The sequence below is a fragment of the Lytechinus pictus genome, chromosome 10 (assembly GCF_037042905.1).
Source record: "Lytechinus pictus isolate F3 Inbred chromosome 10, Lp3.0, whole genome shotgun sequence".
In the NCBI taxonomy this organism is placed as follows: domain Eukaryota; kingdom Metazoa; phylum Echinodermata; class Echinoidea; order Temnopleuroida; family Toxopneustidae; genus Lytechinus; species Lytechinus pictus.
Genome location: NC_087254.1, coordinates 19,819,797 through 19,838,480, shown reverse-complemented (window position 1 = coordinate 19,838,480; position 18,684 = coordinate 19,819,797). Strand labels below are relative to the sequence as shown.

The 18,684-nt window shown below is 35.3% G+C and overlaps 1 protein-coding gene across 1 annotated transcript; it reads right to left on the bottom strand.

The window, feature by feature from the left end:
• Window positions 1–1,424: 1,424 nt before the first annotated feature.
• Window positions 1,425–11,382, bottom strand: LOC129270295 (transmembrane protein 26-like). The gene is made up of 3 exons (XM_054907691.2): window positions 10,871–11,382; window positions 8,185–8,368; window positions 1,425–3,280 (listed from the first exon to the last, which is right to left on the bottom strand). The coding sequence occupies exons 1-3, from the start codon at window positions 11,068–11,070 to the stop codon at window positions 2,039–2,041; spliced, it is 1,626 nt and encodes a 541-aa protein (XP_054763666.2). The 5' UTR covers window positions 11,071–11,382; the 3' UTR covers window positions 1,425–2,038.
• Between the last annotated feature and the right edge of the window lie 7,302 nt (window positions 11,383–18,684).

The window sequence follows — 18,684 nt, the reverse complement described above, 5'->3', positions numbered from 1 at the left end:
TAAAGCCGTTACCATAGTTTTATTGCACGTGAATGTGTTTGTTTCATAACACACATGAGGCCGGAGATATTCAATGCCACGATGCCCCCCTATAGAGTGTCACTGGTAATACATTGTTACCATTATATAGGCAGATAGGATTTAAGTATTCATAATGGATGTGCCTAGCTTCACCATTAATCACGAATAACGTTTCCACCGCTCTTGGCTGTTTTACATTTTTTTAAAATTAATACTCTAGGTGATCGTGGCTCCGTAAGTGCTGCACCCAAACTCTGGAATAGTCTCCCTCATCAACAAGAAATGCATCATCTGTTAATGTATTCAAAACCAAACTGAAAACATACCTTTTTACATAAATCGGCCACTTTTTTGTTATGTAATTTGTGCAGATAGGAAGCTTCACTTATTTTCCTTTAGCATTTTTTTTCTCATTTGGCTTTTCTTATTAATCATTGTTTTGTGTTCACTTTTCATGTATTTTTTGGTGCAGTTGAGTACAACCATATAGAAATTGCGCGATATAAATGTACAATCATTATAATTATCATTATTATTATTGTTGTTGTTGTTATTGTTATTATTATTATCATCATATTTAACTTATTACTTATTTTGTTTCTGTTAAGAATGTTTCATTTAAAGCCACTCACTCGGCCTATCATTTACTGTTATTAAATGGCCCGTTTGCTTAAAACATCTTTTGTTTATGCTTTGGTCTTACTATGTATCTGCTTCATCTGCTATATGTACCTTATGTTTTCAAATTAAAGTAACACTATTCTTTGTCAATGTAAATATTAGTTTACAAAGTGAATAAATAAAACAAACAAAACAAATAGCCCCATCCAGACAGCATTTGAAATGATGAGCAAGGAAACATTATAACAGTGTTTACATGTATACAATCTACCACTTGAAAGAAATAAAGAGGTAAATTTAAATTTATTAGTGTCTTATGATTGGCTACATATAATTATATTTCAGCGGAAAAATATGATAAATCATGAAATACAAAGGAATTTGAAAGATACGCTCATATTACAGGTTAATTCAATTCATATCACCACCCACACCACAACTATAATTATCTCATATAAACAAGACAGTATTATGCATCAAATGATAGATTTAAATCCAAAGTTGGACATAATTTACCTACATAATTCTGAAGCGCTTTGATGCTCTATTTAAAAATTTTCACTATCGTATTGTTATTGTTATTAATGAAATGGTGATAAATGAAGCCAACTTTTTGTTGTTCAAATTGTATAAAACAGTATTAAAAAAAGCTTTTTGATAAGTATGCTGCGTATACTATTTGTTTTTGCTTACGATTCCTGCTTTTTCAAGTTTTATGATTTCAGTGCGTACCCTTTTCATTTTTTTATATTCATTTTCATGTTATTTTGTTTCTCTGTTTTGTAATTGGTACTTATACTTTTGAAAAATTATTTTAATGAATAACTGCAAATTAAAATTAAAAAAAGAAACGTGATTGATTTATTAATTAATTTTTATTCATTCTTCATTCACTGTTTGTCAATTCAAATCAAGTTACAAATGTTTCTTCAATCACAAGTCAAATCTGAATTCGATTGGGCAAGGATAAACAATCCTAGGTGCAATTTCTAAACATATTTGCATTGTTGCATCTAAAATGATATGACTCAAGTTTTATTGTTTGTTGATTTAAAGGAATTCTTTGTTACAACATAGAATTTTGAATAAATACATTTTTATTACGTCTGGCATGCATATGATATAAGTAGGTCAACCAAATTCATTGTTGCTGTATTTATGAGATGTTAATTCATTCATACTTTTTTTTCGTTTATGTTATCTAATTTGATAGTATGATGTTAATGAACTAATCCTATAATCATTTTGGTTGACATTAAGATCTACTATTTTCACAGGTTTACTATAGTCCCTATTCATCCGATCTATGTATCTTTATTCGCGACTTTGTGTAATATTTTCAAAGTATATTCGTTGAGTAGGCCCTACTGTCTACAATTTCTTGTCATTGATTACGTTATTCAACATCAGTAAGTGGCGTTTGGTCAATCGTATCACGTTCTCGAAACGATTCACCCCTAGATTCTGTCAGATTAGCCCTACTTTCGATGCTGTCCTCACTGAGACTTCTCTTATATCCGCTGTCAGATTCAATCTCAATCACGGTTTGGTCACCGCTGCCATGACTGTCGGGTTTTAAGATCGTGATGTCTGTTTTACCGACGCCATCAGGTTTGGTTATTCTTGGCGTAGTCGGCTTTCCTTCATCAGCAGAGGAAGGCATGGACCGTGACGTGTCGATGATTGCTGTTTCTGTAGTGTCTGGATCAAGGTCTGGAGTGACTGAATCGATGTAATCAACCTCAGTTACCTCGACAGAATGGTGACCTTCCAGTGCGACAGGAGACGACGTCATCGACGTTGAAGGCGGTCCGTCTGACTTAGAGGGGATATGCAGGCCAATCTTAATCCTTATATCTCGGTCAAGTGCTTGGGCGCGATTCATCAAGCTGTTGGTGAACCCGCTTACTCTAGGACCGAGCGACCATCTTGACTTTCGTTTCCTGGCAGCAAATGCACCAACTGGAGGTTGCTGATGAACACCTACGAGTGGCACAGGCCTGACCTTGGCCCGCGTGTTGTGCTCTCCGCATAACACAAAGATGCGATATGTGACGAGCATAAACACCAGAAAGTTCTTCCCAGAAAAGAAAAGCATAGCCCGATCAACAATGCTAAATTTGATGATCAAATATAAGCGCATCGCCAGAAAGGGACAATCTTGTAAGAAGAGGACTATCAGAAGAGACCAGATCTCCGACCCGCAGACAGATGGTCGCTTCACTACCGTTTCCTGATCAACAGAAACGTCCGTTCCATTGGGATCCTCAATAATATCCTCTGCATCATTAATTTGTCTCTTTTTCTTTTTATTCCGAAAATTACGGATCTTCGGACCTGCTACGGATGTCAGCACGAGAGCAAACTGACACAAACTCATCCCCCAGAAACCTACAACTATACTGATCTTAATCAGATCACAGGCTACCACGGGTTGGGCCAGACTTTCGCTGGAGAACTCCAGAATATCCGCTGCCATACCTAGATAGACAAGTAGGAGTTGAGAGAGTTGTTCCTTGGAGAGGTTCCCCTTCGGTAGCATCCATCTTCCAAGTATTACCAAGAACATCGTGGACTGCTCCAATACCTCAGGCCAGTCATTCAGTTTCAATAAGCCCTCCGCCCCCTTCACCCAATCCTGAATTGTAAAAATACAACAAATGTTTAAACTGGATTCAATGGTTCTTTGAGCTTCGTCATTCAAATGAAATTCGCAATGAGAAATAAATAACTAAAAATGTTTAAGAATACTGTAACAAGTAATCAACTACGCAAGTCTAACACACACCCGTACACCCTTGTTTTGTACACACACGCAAGTACGCACACCCACATGCGATCGCACACACACACCTCACATATACATCATAGACAAATAACAACGTGAAGACATACACATTCACTATACATGAAACAAATCAAAGGGGTGTACAAAAAAGCGTTTGTGTAATATAATACCTAAAATTCAGGTACCGATATAACACAATCATGGAAGCCTAGATAGGCTTATTCCAATTTGGATAATTTTAATAGAACAAGCAATTAAAGGGATATGTAGGAGGCCAGTGGCGTAAGTACGGGGGGGCGTCCCCCCCCCCCCCCCCATCGGCTGGCCAAAAAAAAACATGGTAAAAGGAGAAAGGGAAAAAATAGAGAGAAAATAGAGAAGCGTTAAGGGAAAGAAAAAAATTGTTGTACATTATATTTTATTATGTTATATAATATAATATTATATATATATTATAATACATAAGAAATATTTTATATTTTTTGCATAATTTTGAAAATATAATTTACTTTAAAGGGCCCATGCGTTCATCGCCCTCAAAATTAAAGGTAAAGTCTCACTCTTTGTCAGCTTTGCCCGTTTCTGAAATAGTCGTGAAAACACGTCTGTTCATGGGCATACGTAAGTTATAAGGAAGCAAAATTTGTAACAGCATATTGATATTGGAAACATTTCCATTTGAAATCACCCCAAATCATATTCGCTCAATTGTGCAAGACATCACCATCCTCCAAAAAGTGGCATGATAATGAAGAAGCTAAAGTTTTATATCCGTTTATTTCTTTGAAACGCCCAGCATAATAAGCAATAATCACATCCAATCTCGAAACCCAAACGCAGAGATATAAGCAAATATTGTACAAGTGTCACTTTCATTTTCATTGCTCTCCCGCAAATTTGTTTGCTGTCATGCTACTGATAGAAGACATGATCGAAATGATTTTCATCATAGTGATTCCTAATTCAACAAGATGAAGAGCATGCAATCATTTCAAAGGTTTAATGAGAACAGCAATATCATCATTATAGTATCATTATGGTCATTATTTTTATCATTATCGTTATAACATGTATATTGGAAGTTATTACTGTCGTTATTATGTTATATATAAGAATTGTAAGAGCAATTATACATTCATTTATTTAGTTTTTTTCCTCTTTAAGGATATTCATAGCATATAATGATTAAGAATATTCCAGAATGTCTCAGTAAAGCTTTGGTAGGCATGTTAATGAGGCTGAATAATTTTTATTTCTGGAATGTACAAAGATAAACGATAGAGACTGCTACATAACAGAGACTCCTAGCGGTAGTGGTGTTGTTTACATTGTTGATTTCACTGAGGTCATTCAAGAATCTTCTAAAATTAAACTGCTCTGGAAATTGGCAGAATGTTCTTTTTGTAGACAATACTAGAAGCTTCCCGAATAGGGAAAATTTATATAAGCTGGCAGTTTCTATATCATGATACCAGATCAGAACTCAGAGTTTTACACCAGACTTTATGTCAGAGCATAGTTTATTTCCAACTGGAATACAACATTTATCTTCTGTGGAATTATTTGCACGCCATCAATGAATTGTATGTTTGCAGTTACTTTGAGAGAGGAATTCACAGTTCTCATCGAGAACGTCAACCTGTTTTAATGAACGCTTTTCTACCCATGGATTTTTTAAATTGACTGTTAATCATCATCAACATCGTTTTCACAGATATTTCAACTCGTTACAGTAACTCTTGTTATTCATCGTGCTTCAACATCAATTTCATCATCGTCATCATTGTGAACTTTAATTTAAGGAATCTTAGCCAACCAACTTGGATTTTATCTGGACTTAAAGGAAAATGAAACCTTTAGAACAAGATAGCTTGTGTGAGAACAGAAAAATCAAAGAAACACATCAACAAAAGTTTGAGAAAAATCGGAAAAATAATGAGAAGATTATGAGCATTTGAATATTGCGATCACTAATGCTATGGATATCCTCATATTGGCAATGCGACAAAGATGTGTGATGTCACTAGTCTTGTGAACAACTCTCCCCATTACTTTACAGTTTAGTATATATTTCACTTGAATTGCCTCTTTTTTCACATCTATCAGTAGATCATGTGTTCTGTCGAAAGGAGTGCATGTAATACAGATTATTAAAGAATACATGATGGATAAAGAGTTTGTATCATCATAAGAAAAAAAGCAAAAAGAGACATTTGGGGGGTATTTTATAGTCCATCAAAGGGAAAGTTGTTTACACGTGACATCACACATCCTTGTCGCATTGCCAATGGTAGGATCTCCATAGCATTAGTGATTGCAATATTCAAATGCTTATAACTTTCTCATTGTTTGTCCGATTGTTCTCAAACTTTCGTTGATCTGTTTCTTTGATTTTTCTGTTTCGACACAAGCCTACTTAATTATTCCAAAGGTTTCATTCCCCCTTAATTCAGGCCTATCATAACTTTGGATCGCACGTACACAACTCTTCAAGACATGTATAATGTTTTCTTTTGTTCAGTGTATGATGGATATATTTCCTGTAATAAAAGAAAGGAAATCGAATTTAAAACTAAATTTTCATTGTTATTTGTTGCAGTATCGTGACAATTACGTTATGATTCAGAATTTTTTATCATTATTATATCATATCATCGTCATTTTTGTTGTTATGTCTACGTTTATCAAATTTCCAGAAACTATAGTAAAAACGCTGTTTAAGATTTCATTCAAAGCTGTTTACTAGATGAACCTTACAGTATTTGTTTAACCGTTTAAACAATCATGTTTAATTTATTGAAGATTAGATACTGAAAATTAAACTTTGCCTAAGATTAAAACACATGTTTAAACTATTCAAACAATTACTGTAAGGTTAATAAAAAACAGGGTTGTACATTTTTTCGGTGTAATCAGGCCTCATATAGCATAACCCATCCCTAGGGATTATCTAAAAGAAAGTTTTGTAATCTGTATAAAGGCTCTCACTGTTGGTTGTTTTGATACCAAAATATACAAGGACAATAGGAAGCATGTACATGAAAGGAATAAAAAAATATGCCATTTGTATGCCATTATTATTATTATTACTATCATAGATATCAGTAGTATTAGTAGTAGTGGACTAGAAGTGGTAGTAGTAGTAGTAGTAGTAGTAGTAGTAGTAGCAATGGTAGTGGTAGTAGTATAGTGAATATACGAGAACGATTTTTTAGTTCTTATAATAATAATAATAATATTGATAATAATAATAATAATAATAATAAATATGGTCCATTTATGCAGCGCAGTTACTATATGCATATACTCAACTAAGATTGATTCTTGGTTTTACCCCAGCTGTAGCTGTGCCGCCATAGTGGTCAGGTAAGTGCTTAAAAAACGTTCAAGAAATAAATCATACCCATTATCACATTTTTTAATAAAAAGCCAACATCGCTTTATAATGTTTAGACGCATAAAGGTCTGGAAGGTCTTTGCTCTTTTACCGCCACTTTATAAACACATGCGTACCGATGAAACGCATGCAGACATGGCGATATTCCCCCAATTAAATTGATTTTGTAAACCACTTATTGGCATTACGCTAAGTGGCAAATGGACTCAGATTAAGTAGTTAAATTACCATGAATAATGAGCTCGTTGATCATGATGGTGAATATGGTTTCGCTCGCTTAGATAGATAGATAGATGGATGGATGGATGGATGGATGGATAGATGGATGGATGGATGGATGGATGGATGGATGGATGGATGGATGGATGGATGGATGGATGGATGGATGGATGGATGGATGGATGGATGGATGGATGGATGGATGGAGGGATGGATGGATGGATGGATGGATGGATGGATGGATGGATGGATGGATGGATGGATAGATAGATAGATAGATAGATAGATAGATAGATAGATGGATGGATGGATGGATGGATGGATGGATGGATGGATGGATGGATGGATGGATGGATGGATGGATGGATGGATGGATGGATGATCGATGGATGGATGAATGGATAGATAGATGGATGGATGGATAGATAGATAGAATGATAGATAGATATATAGATAAATGAATAGCCTGAATGTTTAAAAAAAAACATTCCAGAAACCGGTGAAAACACGTTTATTTAATGGAATTATGGAAATACAAGCATTGTTTCGAGGAACATAACTTTTTTACTTCTTGATCATTTTTTGTGATTAAGGTATCAAATAAAAGAGCAGATATTGAACTTTTCACCGGTTTCCCACAGAAGCTATCGCATGGTTAACAAAAGACTTAGTGCATGGCTGATCGTCAACAAAACGGAGTGTCAAGTGAGTTTGAACGCTAGCCTGTAGAACCCCTTAATTTTATGAAATTATTGAAATTCAAGCCTTATTTCAAATTATCATAACTTTGTTATTTCCTGACCATTTTTTTGTAATTGATGTATCAAATTAAAGAGCAGATATTAAACTTTTTTTAAATGTGATTTTCTTTTTGAAATTCAGATACCCCCCCCCCCCCCCTCCCCCGCCAAATGAGTTTTTGGTATCCTTTCTTCAAATTGTTTTTGCTCACTCATGCGTGAATGGGGAATAATCTAAGTAATATCAGATGAAAGAGGAGATTCTAAGCTTTACATTGGTAGGTCATTTGTCTATTGTATTTGTGATTAAGTTATGATAAATCATATCTTAATCTCGGTTTCGTTTTTTCTGGAACGCACTGTATATCAACTTTACCACATTAAATGTTTCTACCTACCTGACGGAAGGTATAGTCTCCGAAGTTTAAATCAGGAAAAGACGAAAAGTTTTTCACTATTCTCTCGCACTCGGGCACCTCCGGGTTACCTATCCGTTCCATTCTTCTTTGATGGATATCCACATGCAAGAAACCGATACCCGGAATTACACAGAGAAGATATAGCATCAGAGCCGGAGAAAACCTGTATGATGAAGATGTACACAATTCATTTTTCCTAATTTTTTTATATAAACATGCACAAAGAAAGGGAAACTCTCAATATGGCTCAAACATAATACCAATAAAGATTTGAAAAGTAAGTTGTTTTTAATTAATGAGAAGCGAGAATTTTGGACTTTACAAGTAGGCCTATAATTTTCTGTAAACGATACTTTTTCTGCATATCGCATATTTACTTCATATTATATAGGCCTATCTATCCGGGAGCATGAAACTGTTTTTTAGCAGATTCATAAGCATCAATGAGAAATCATCATTATCATCATCACCATCATTATCATCATCATCATCACCAACATCATCATTATCATCATCATCACCAACATCATCATAATTATCATCATCACCATCATCATCACCAACATCATCACTCTCATCACTATCATCATCATCATCATCATCACCATCATCATCATCATCATCACCAACATCATAATTATCATCATCATTATCATCATCACCATCATCATCACTAACATCATCATCATCATCACCGACATCATTATCATCCTGATCCTTCTCTTCTTCCTCCTCCTCTTCATCATGATCATTATCATCATCCTGATCCTCCTCGTCCTCATCATCATCATTATTAGCATCACCATCCTGTTCCGCGTTATTATCAGCATCATCATCAACCGGTGTGTTGGCTAAGTTGGTAGAGCGTCCGTCTCACAACCGGGAGGTCGGGGGTTCAAACCCCGGCCGCGTCAGACCAAAAGACGTTAAAAGATGGGAGTTGCTGCTACCCTGTTTGGCGTTCAACGATTAAAGGGATAGAGCCTCGTCGATCTGGCGCTGCACAGCGGCTGCCGGGCCCACGATCAATTGGGCATAGCAAATTTTCGGAGTATTTCATTTCATGTCTATTTCGAACAATAAATTATGAATTTATCATTATTTTATCATATCATTATCATTATCATCATTGTCATGATTTGTTTTGTAATCATCAGAACTACGTTATGTTTGAAAATAAATACTCGATCTGATTTTAAATTTTCTAGGTCGATGATTTTGTGATGCCTTCTTATCCAAATCCGATTATTCTGTTTCTCTCATTTCACTTCTTCCATGAGCACCCCCCCCCCCCCCGACTCCTGAATTATTTTAAACATTATTATTCATATTAATTTATATTTATATATTACTTTTTATTACTTTTTAATTAGAATTCGACCTCGTTTTCTTCCAATGATCGTGAGGGTCCTTGTGTGTGTGTGTGTATTTGAGTTTTGTCAGACGTGTATCAATCAGATATGATTATTTACGTCTGGGACCTACCTTTAACGTCACCATCCGAAAGACGTGACCAGGGATCGAACCTCGAATCTCTGCATCAATTTGTAACTTCTCCACATTGCTTGGATTACAGGCGCACGCCACAACGCCCAGTTGAGAATGTAAGAAGCAAGTCTTCGTATCAGACTTCGACACTTGTTTCTAAAACAGTTTGTTATCACTACAAGATAAATCTTTATACTCTAAAGAAAAAAATGTAATGTTCCTAATTTACCCTTTTCCTTGGTCAAAGCGATTCCCTAATTCTTTCTTAAAGGGAGGGTCCAGGCTGGAGATATTTATATCTCAATAAAAAGAGTAAAATTCATAGAGCAAAATGCTGAAAATTTGATCAAAATCGGATAATAAATAACGAAGTTATTGAATTTTAAAGATTTGCATTATTCCGGTGAAACGGTTCTAGCCATGTATTTATGAATAATCAATAGATGGGCTGATGATGTCATATTTTGTGATATCCCCACTTGGTCTTTTGTATTTTGTTATATGAAATTAGGTGGGTTCAAAATGTTTATACCAAGAACTAAAACAATTGGATTGACAACTGATTAAGTGCAGTAGTTATTTTTTGGCCGCAACTTATTTCATCATAACGGAGACACATCCTTTACACATGTATGAGGAAATGAAACATTTATGATTTCATGTAATAACATAAGAAAAGGGAAAGTGGGGATGTAACATAATCAGCCCACCTAATGAATATTCATGACGATGTGCATAGAGCTGTTTTCACAAAATATTGCTTAACTTTAAAATATAACTTCGCTATTTATTGTTATCCAATGTTTGATGAAATTTTCAGCATTTTTCTTTGTGAATTTTACTCTATTTATTTAGATATAAATATTTTCAGCCCGGAATTTAATCATGATGCCAAGTTGTTTTTAGTATATAAAAATTGCTGATTATCCAGTAAACATTTCTAAAAAAATCCGGATATGAATTGAAAGGCCATTTGAATTTTTCAACATTGAAACTTATTTTCGAACCCCAAAATATGCTATATTTTTGTGTTTTCATTTCCATATGTTTCTATTTTTCTACATGCTTAAAGAGGGACATGCCCCCACCCCTTCTGTGAAAACGCTACCTTTGGAGTCTTGTAAGAAATAATTACTAACTTTATCTGGGCGTTATTTGTTTCTATTGAGATACTCACCATTTCCATTCCCCGTGCTTGGTACATCGTAAGGTGATGATCATCTCAACTGGGAGAAGAAGAAGAGGAATTCCAAAATACTTGACGAACTCATCCTCCCTGATCAAGTAAAGCCAAAAACAGACTACGGCTCCATGAGAAATAAAGAGTAGCCGACTTATTGCTGCTTTGAAGAAAAAACGGCATCTCCTTATTCTCATCCTGCCAAAAATTGTATTCCTGCTTCTGAGATTGTGAAACCAGCGAGTTTTCTCGTAAAAACTATTGTACTACAGTCAGAAAAATATATTTTGCGCATTTAATTAAGTGTATGAACTGAACACTATATGGCAATTGCTTTTAAACCATTGAATTAATGAAGTCTAATTTTACACTGACTGAGATTTTGATGACACGGGACGAACTGATGTCATGGATAATAATAATTGCCGGAATAATTGAAGCGCACAGAAATCGACGAGAGATATGGGCCAATTTTGTTTTTATCGTTGATGAGAGCACTCTTTATTAATGACAGGGAATCATAAACGATAGTGGACTCGGTGTGATCGACAGAGTTAATTAATGTCAATAGTGGATCTGATGATGCGACTCAATTTGTGTTTTCGAAAGAAGGCAATTTTGCGATGTATCACAAATCGTTTACAGCAAACCTATTATGAATCCGTTACTCTCCAAAAGATTTCATTTTGTCACGATATATTATTAACAGTCACGTGTCAACTTGCAGGATTTCAATTCCTAATACCACTTTTATCCGTGTTGTCATTTCCATCTATTATCTTGTACCAACAAGCCAGTCAAACTCATTTTCAGATGTTTCCTTTTAAAATCTGAGCATGAGCGATAAATGCTCATAAGATGCACTGTACTAGTAATTGAAAATGTGAGAATTAACAAAGCAAGATAGATTGTAAATTCAATGAAATTATGATGTCAAAATATATATGACCAAGTGGGAAAGAGTTTTGGATATGATGAAATGTTACTGAAAATTTGTGAGTAAAACGATCTGGTGGTCAAGGAATTAGATAAATCATGATGTTAAAACTAGAAATTTGACGTGTCCAAAGGACACATATGCCCCCGCTTAACGCGATCAGAAATTCATGCAATATGACTGAACTTAATATTGTGCAGATGAAGCCAATATGCATATATATATATAATGAACAAATTTGGATCTTTGACCTAAAGACTCCTCCTTTCCATAAAAATCTCTGACAGAGGATATGAGTCAGGTCACTTGATGTTACCTGACTGTATTTTGGTGTAATCTAACCAGACACCAATGAGCTGACCTTTGAGCTGCAGACTCCGAATTCGAACTAAGCCTGTATTTTGGTGTCATCTACCTACACACCCAATTTTTTTAATTCATTGAATATTTCATGTTATCATGCGGAAACCAACTAGCATATTTAATGAGCTGTGACCTTTGACCTGTGGACTCCTAATCTGAACTTATCCTGTATTTTGGTGTCATCTACCTACACACCCATTTTTTAAGAAAATCTGATGAATATTTCATAAGTTATCATGCAGAAACCAACTTGCATATTTAATGAGCTGTGACCTATGACCTGTGGACTCCAAATTCGAACTTAGCCTGTATTTTGGTGTCATCTACCTACACATCAGTGGGGGGATGGACAGACGGACAGAGGCAACGCTTAATGCCCCCTCCAGAATTCTTCTGCGGGGGCATAAAAAACATATGACTGATGCTTTGATGTATTATATACTGCACAACTGTGATTTTAAATGCATTTAAATTTGAAGTAGGTGGTAACTCTTTGCCCCCCCCCCCCCCCCCCCCCCCCGGGTAAAGTAACATTTAATGAAATCAATTCACACTACCAATTCAGAGAGAAATACAAACAAGGCATTGTAAACTCAGTACTTTTATGTCAATGTTTACATTCATATTTAATTATAATGCAGTGATACATGGCGTGCCATACATCCTTTTTTATATGCTTCTCTTACTGGTAAACAGCACAGAATAGTTTACACTAATGACAAGTCAACAGAATGCCTCAATGAAAATCATCTATAGAATCATCTAAACCAATATACTTTTGTACATATCACAATTCTTTTGCTCTATACATGTATGGATTGAAAAATATGTGTCAATGCGCATTACATAATGTACATGGTCACTGATATGGACTCTGTTATCATAGAATAATATACAACAAAAGAAATGTGCTCAAAATACTTAAAACTCCACACAAACATGACACATTGTTAACCATAGGTTATAATCTGTCCAGTAACAGTATGAATATAAAATAGAATTGCTAAAAATAATAAAACAAGTAGACAGCCAAGAATATATATGTATCTACTTCAGACGTTAATTTCCTTCAGCAAGAAATGTATCCATTTATCCAGCCGGGGTAAATGGGAACCTGGCAGGAATTATTCCTAATAACACAGAGTATGCAGCAACTGCTCTGCTTTTGTATTTGTAGAGTGCTTAGAGACTTCCGATAAAGTGTTGATATACAGTATAAGGGGCTGTCACTGTTACAATTTTTATTTACTGATTTCAGTAATAAAATAGAATAAAATTATTCAACACAAATCACAAAGCTGGTTTTACAATCGCCCTTGAATAACTCACACAAAATTGAAACAGTGAACAAATGAACGGCGATGACAAGCACACTTTTTTAATTGTATGTTGTGCATTTTACCGATGAATGGTAATTATTTTCTCAATCCAAGCTAAGAATCTATCTAAATTTTCATTCCAATATATGGCTTGACAATGCTAAGTCAAAGCTAAGCAAGAAAGCCCGGCAACAAAGCTCACCAAAATTCTGTGTGAGAACTAAATTTGAAATCAACACAGAAAAAAAAGGAGCTGTTTATTGCTCCCTTGCTGAAAAGGAAAAATCTTTGGACCAATTTCAATTCAAACTTTTGCAGACAAACTCATGACATCATACTGTGTTCATAATATTAAACATGTGCAAAATACCTGCTCAACTTTGTTACCCAACATTTAAACATGGCTTACCGTTTCACCGTTTCATAAAGAGTTACGAGTATGGTGATTTTGTCATTATGGCAGCTACCCATGGTAACAGGGTTCGGCAGCCAATTGCAATAGATGTTTCCTGGTCCCTGTAACACAAAGGTTAGCGATTAATCACTAATTGAAATGGCCTATCACGATCATTGTTGCATGCGCACTTTGCTCACTAGACTGACTGGGAACCAATCAGAATCGTTCTTTCAATTTAGCGATCAATTGCTAACCTTCATGTTATACAGGGCCCCAGGAGAGAAACAATCAATAGTAGTCACAATAGTTGAAAGTCTTATAAAATGGTCTTGAGAAACAACTTTGACCTTGAAAATATGACTTTCATGACTATCAATTTTAAAGGGAGAACTAGGTCTCATGAATAGATTTGGACAATTTTGGAGTTATCCCAGACTGACATGAACATTGTTGACTGTATTTCACAAAGCAGTTTTTCTGATTACACAAAGTTGGTATTAAACATATAATTTCTCTCTCATTTCAAAGTTCAAGTTTGACATAATGTGTGAAACAATAAAACATCAGAACAAATAGTATTCTTCGAAGTGAAGCAATTTTACAATTACATAGTCATGATCTGATTCTATTAAAAACATAATACATGTAATAATTATTAGAATGGCTACTGGTATAGCACACAGGTCTGCCTTCCAACACTCATAGTGCTTTAAAAAAATCATGAAACTAATGTACACAACAGAACTCTCATAGAAATATAAAAGGAAAAAAAGACTAAAAACAGTTTGATTACAAGAAAAGAACAATAAAGTTTAACCACAAACATGGACTGTAACACCCATTTCTCTGACTTGAGGGCCCTGTTTCACCACAAAACATGTATATGCCAAGGTATATGTAGTGACTCTGATATGCTACTGAATACTACTATTGCGCCACATGAAATGGTTATTATGGAAGATAAAGTTTTGAATAGAATAATAGCTGGATTTATAAAGCGCTTTTTGCCTGAGGATACAAAGCGCTGCTATTATTACCCCGGCTTTAGCTCGAGCTACCATCACCGGCGCTCAGTGCATGCAAGGAATTACTCCTGCCGGGTACCCATTCACCTCACCTGGGTCGAGTGCAGCACAGTGTGGATAAATTTCTTGCTGAAGGAAAACACGGCATGACTAGGATTCGAACCCATGACCCTCTGTTTTAAAGGCGAGAGTCAGAACCACTAGACCACGACGCACCCACTATAGAAGAATAGAAGAAGGTTCATGTATGATAGTCCCACGTTCCGATGGTTTGTGGGTTGGCCGCAGCAGCGTAGTTGCAATATTTGTTGAGGGGAGGAGGTCAATTTGACCACCCCTCCCGTTAACTAAGGGTTAATACCATAGCAACACATTACCCAACACAGCATTTGACATGTACGTAAAAGTGTGTCTTGCACATCTTCACTTCCAGATGAATGTATGTGCCAAGTCTCATGAGTATTGGGCCATACATTATGCTGTTCTTAAAAGCCCCTTTTAAAATTCATTTGCCTTTATATCGGTTAGACTGTTAAGTAACAATGATAGTCAAAACCTGCATATTTCCACTTACACAATTAACTACACATAATTAATAAATCAATTTGGCACGTTATTCTAAAGCTGTTCAATAGGTCTTGTTAAACTACATGAACATACTCATGAAACATCCTTTATGTCACAGATCAAATCAAGGATTGCATCATTAGATTCCCTACGATTTAGAAGAAAAATTTGGTGGAAAAAGTAGGGCCTAACTAATGATCTATAAAAAAAAGTATTTTGTGATAATTGGATAGCTCCATGATTTTGAAAAGGAACTATCAGAACTTTGGTTTTTACAGATAGTACAGAGAGAAACTACATGAGCACTGTGCATGTTGTATATAGTATATATATCATGCAACACCCAATACTCTCTATTATATTTGAAAATATATAATTAAATAATTGATCATAAGAATGTCTATTCTTGGGCCTATGGCCTACCAACAACAGACAGTTAACTCTATAGAAGTTTTTTAAAAAGCAATGTCAAAAGATAATCTCTGATATTTTGAAATTCACTGAAATTAAATATTAAAAAGATTCTCTAAGAATAGATACAAATTACAAGACAAGACATATCTTTTGACTTGACAAAGCATAGCTTCTTGATTGACAATATACAGTATAAATTAAAATAGATTTGAAGAGTCTGTTATGTACACATCTTTTATCCAAAAAAATGAATATCAATATCTAATAATAAAAGTATACAAATACCAGTAAATCTTGCGAGCAGAAGAAATCATAAATCTGCTTAACACGAAGATTAAGACCTGATGGAGAACCTGTATCATAGAAACCTGATAGTAAACAGGGGAAAAGTCATTACCAAACCCTGAATTGGGTTGAAGCTTATGGAAGATTGAACTGAAAACAGAAACCAAACTGAACTGAAAGTGTGGGGGTGGACCTACATAATGCAGCTTTGTATGCACAAAAGTAGATTTGTGCAAGCAAAGAAATAGGATGTCAAGGGGAAACAGGGGTAGTAGACTTTCTTTCATTGCGCATTCAGAGGATATTATGAATGACAAATTATGGAAATGATGAACATAAAACCAAGGGAAAAGTGTACACTGGTGAAGTAAAAAAACAAAAGCAAACAAGATAAATAGCTCACTGAAATAAACATTATGGAGCATAATTATTGAGCAGAAAATGGTTTTTAAATCAACACTTCATATACTGCCATCCACATAAATTTCCCCTTTTCTCCTTTGGCTGAATATCCCAAATGTAAAATTCCATTCCACAAATGTTTTTGTTTCATGCCTTATGCCTTTAATTGGAATAGAAATGGAAGAGAAATGGAAGAAAATAGAGGAGTTTCTTCAGTATACAAACAATGCCACTTGCTTTATTCATCATAAAGTTAACTGGACTTATGAGTGGACACTGATATGTGTAAAAAAGTAAAATATTTCTCCCAGATGATTTCTTTTATACTATTTTATTACAGCGCATCCCCCTAAAAAAAAACACTGAAATAAGGCTGAATAAAATCTAGAATTTAGTATAATTAAAATGCGTAAAATTAGGAAGCTCATTTCGTGTTCTAACTTTTATAAAAGTTTTAGTCTTGCTTCAATGGTTTCGAATACACAATCTATTATGTAACAGTAGTGATTTTCAGCCCATTCCAAGTTTGCATGCTTCCTGCACTGCAACGTGTTCTGCTTTGTCTAGCATATCAACTCCCTTTGATCACCCAGAATCAGACAAGGAATTTCCCTGATCTGACCAGGGAAATCACCATTATCTAACCAGGCTCATCAATTCACAACATTGAGTATGTTCAGAAGGGCAATATGTGTTACACCAGTGCTTGGCGGTCCATTCCAAGTTTCAGAATTGTTTTCATTACTTTTTGTTAAATAACCAAGGTCAAGTTAATACCTATACAGGGGTGTGAGTGGTCACAAATAAAAAGATCTGAAAAAAGCTGAAGAGTGTTGAAAAAATCTGAAATAGAAAGAGCTCCCATACCTTTTGTACAGAGGAAAGCCAAAATAAGCTGAAATTAAGCTGAAAATCAAAACCAAAAATATCTGAAATCAGATAAAAATCTGATCTCTCACACCCCTGTACCTATATGAAGTCCACTTCCACTGGATATTAAAATAGGAGAATAACATGCAAGAGACAGCACAGAAATACATCAGTGCTGCAAACTTGGAATTGGCTGAAATCAACCACTGTTACATGACAGAATGCATATTTATAACGGCTGAAGCCACACTAATGAAATTTTCATCGAAGTTAAAAAATGAAATAAGCTTTCTATTTTTGTACATTTGAGAGCAACACTACGTTTTGGAATGAATTCAGCTGTACGTTCAAAGGACATTTTGGGGGGAACGCACTGAACATCAACTGCAACTGCATCTGCTGCAAAAGATACTTTAACTGTTACAGAGTCATCTATCACAAGGATCACAGGAAATCAACTAAAAACTTAACAAAATAGATGAGAACTTCTACAACATGTGTACAAAAATGACAAATTTTCCAAAGACTACAGCTTTACATAAGGGGATTCGCAAAGGCCGGGTAAAAAAACGGATTCTATAGTCAATCCATGTGTTTGACCTTTGATTGTGAACTACTGCAGAATTCTTACATGCCCAAGGCCGACGTACAAATAACCATATTTCCAGTGAGATGTGATAGAACTCTTTAAACCGTCTCTCAAAACTCACTTATTTCAGCAGATGTGTAGTGATTAACTTATTGGATGAGCCTGCACCTATGAATGTTTTTAACAGATATATGGCGCAATATAATATATGTGGATCATCATCATCATCTTTTTATGCCCTATGTCCTATGGCTTTACGACATCAGGGGAAATATTGGTAGTGGGTGTCAGTTGAGGGCCATATACATCAATCTGCTTTCAGATTGATATAAATAGCTTTAAGTCCATCCTGCAACCACATGGGAACAGAGTCATGACAGATACAGAGTCCCAAAAAGGCCTCCAACGAGAATCTCACGAATAGATGCCTGCAAAGTCAGCTTAATTTGGGTTTGTTTTTTAATATACTTCAGTTACCCCCATGTTTCACCGTGCAAATCCTGTTATGATTTCCTTCTCTCAAGAGATATGAGAAACATGAAACTGTAACAACATGGTCAATGGGCCTCCTCTGTAGGCATCCAACACATTTTCTTGAAATTGAGGTTGTTGTCCCGATGTGAACGGCACTGTCAGTAGTTCC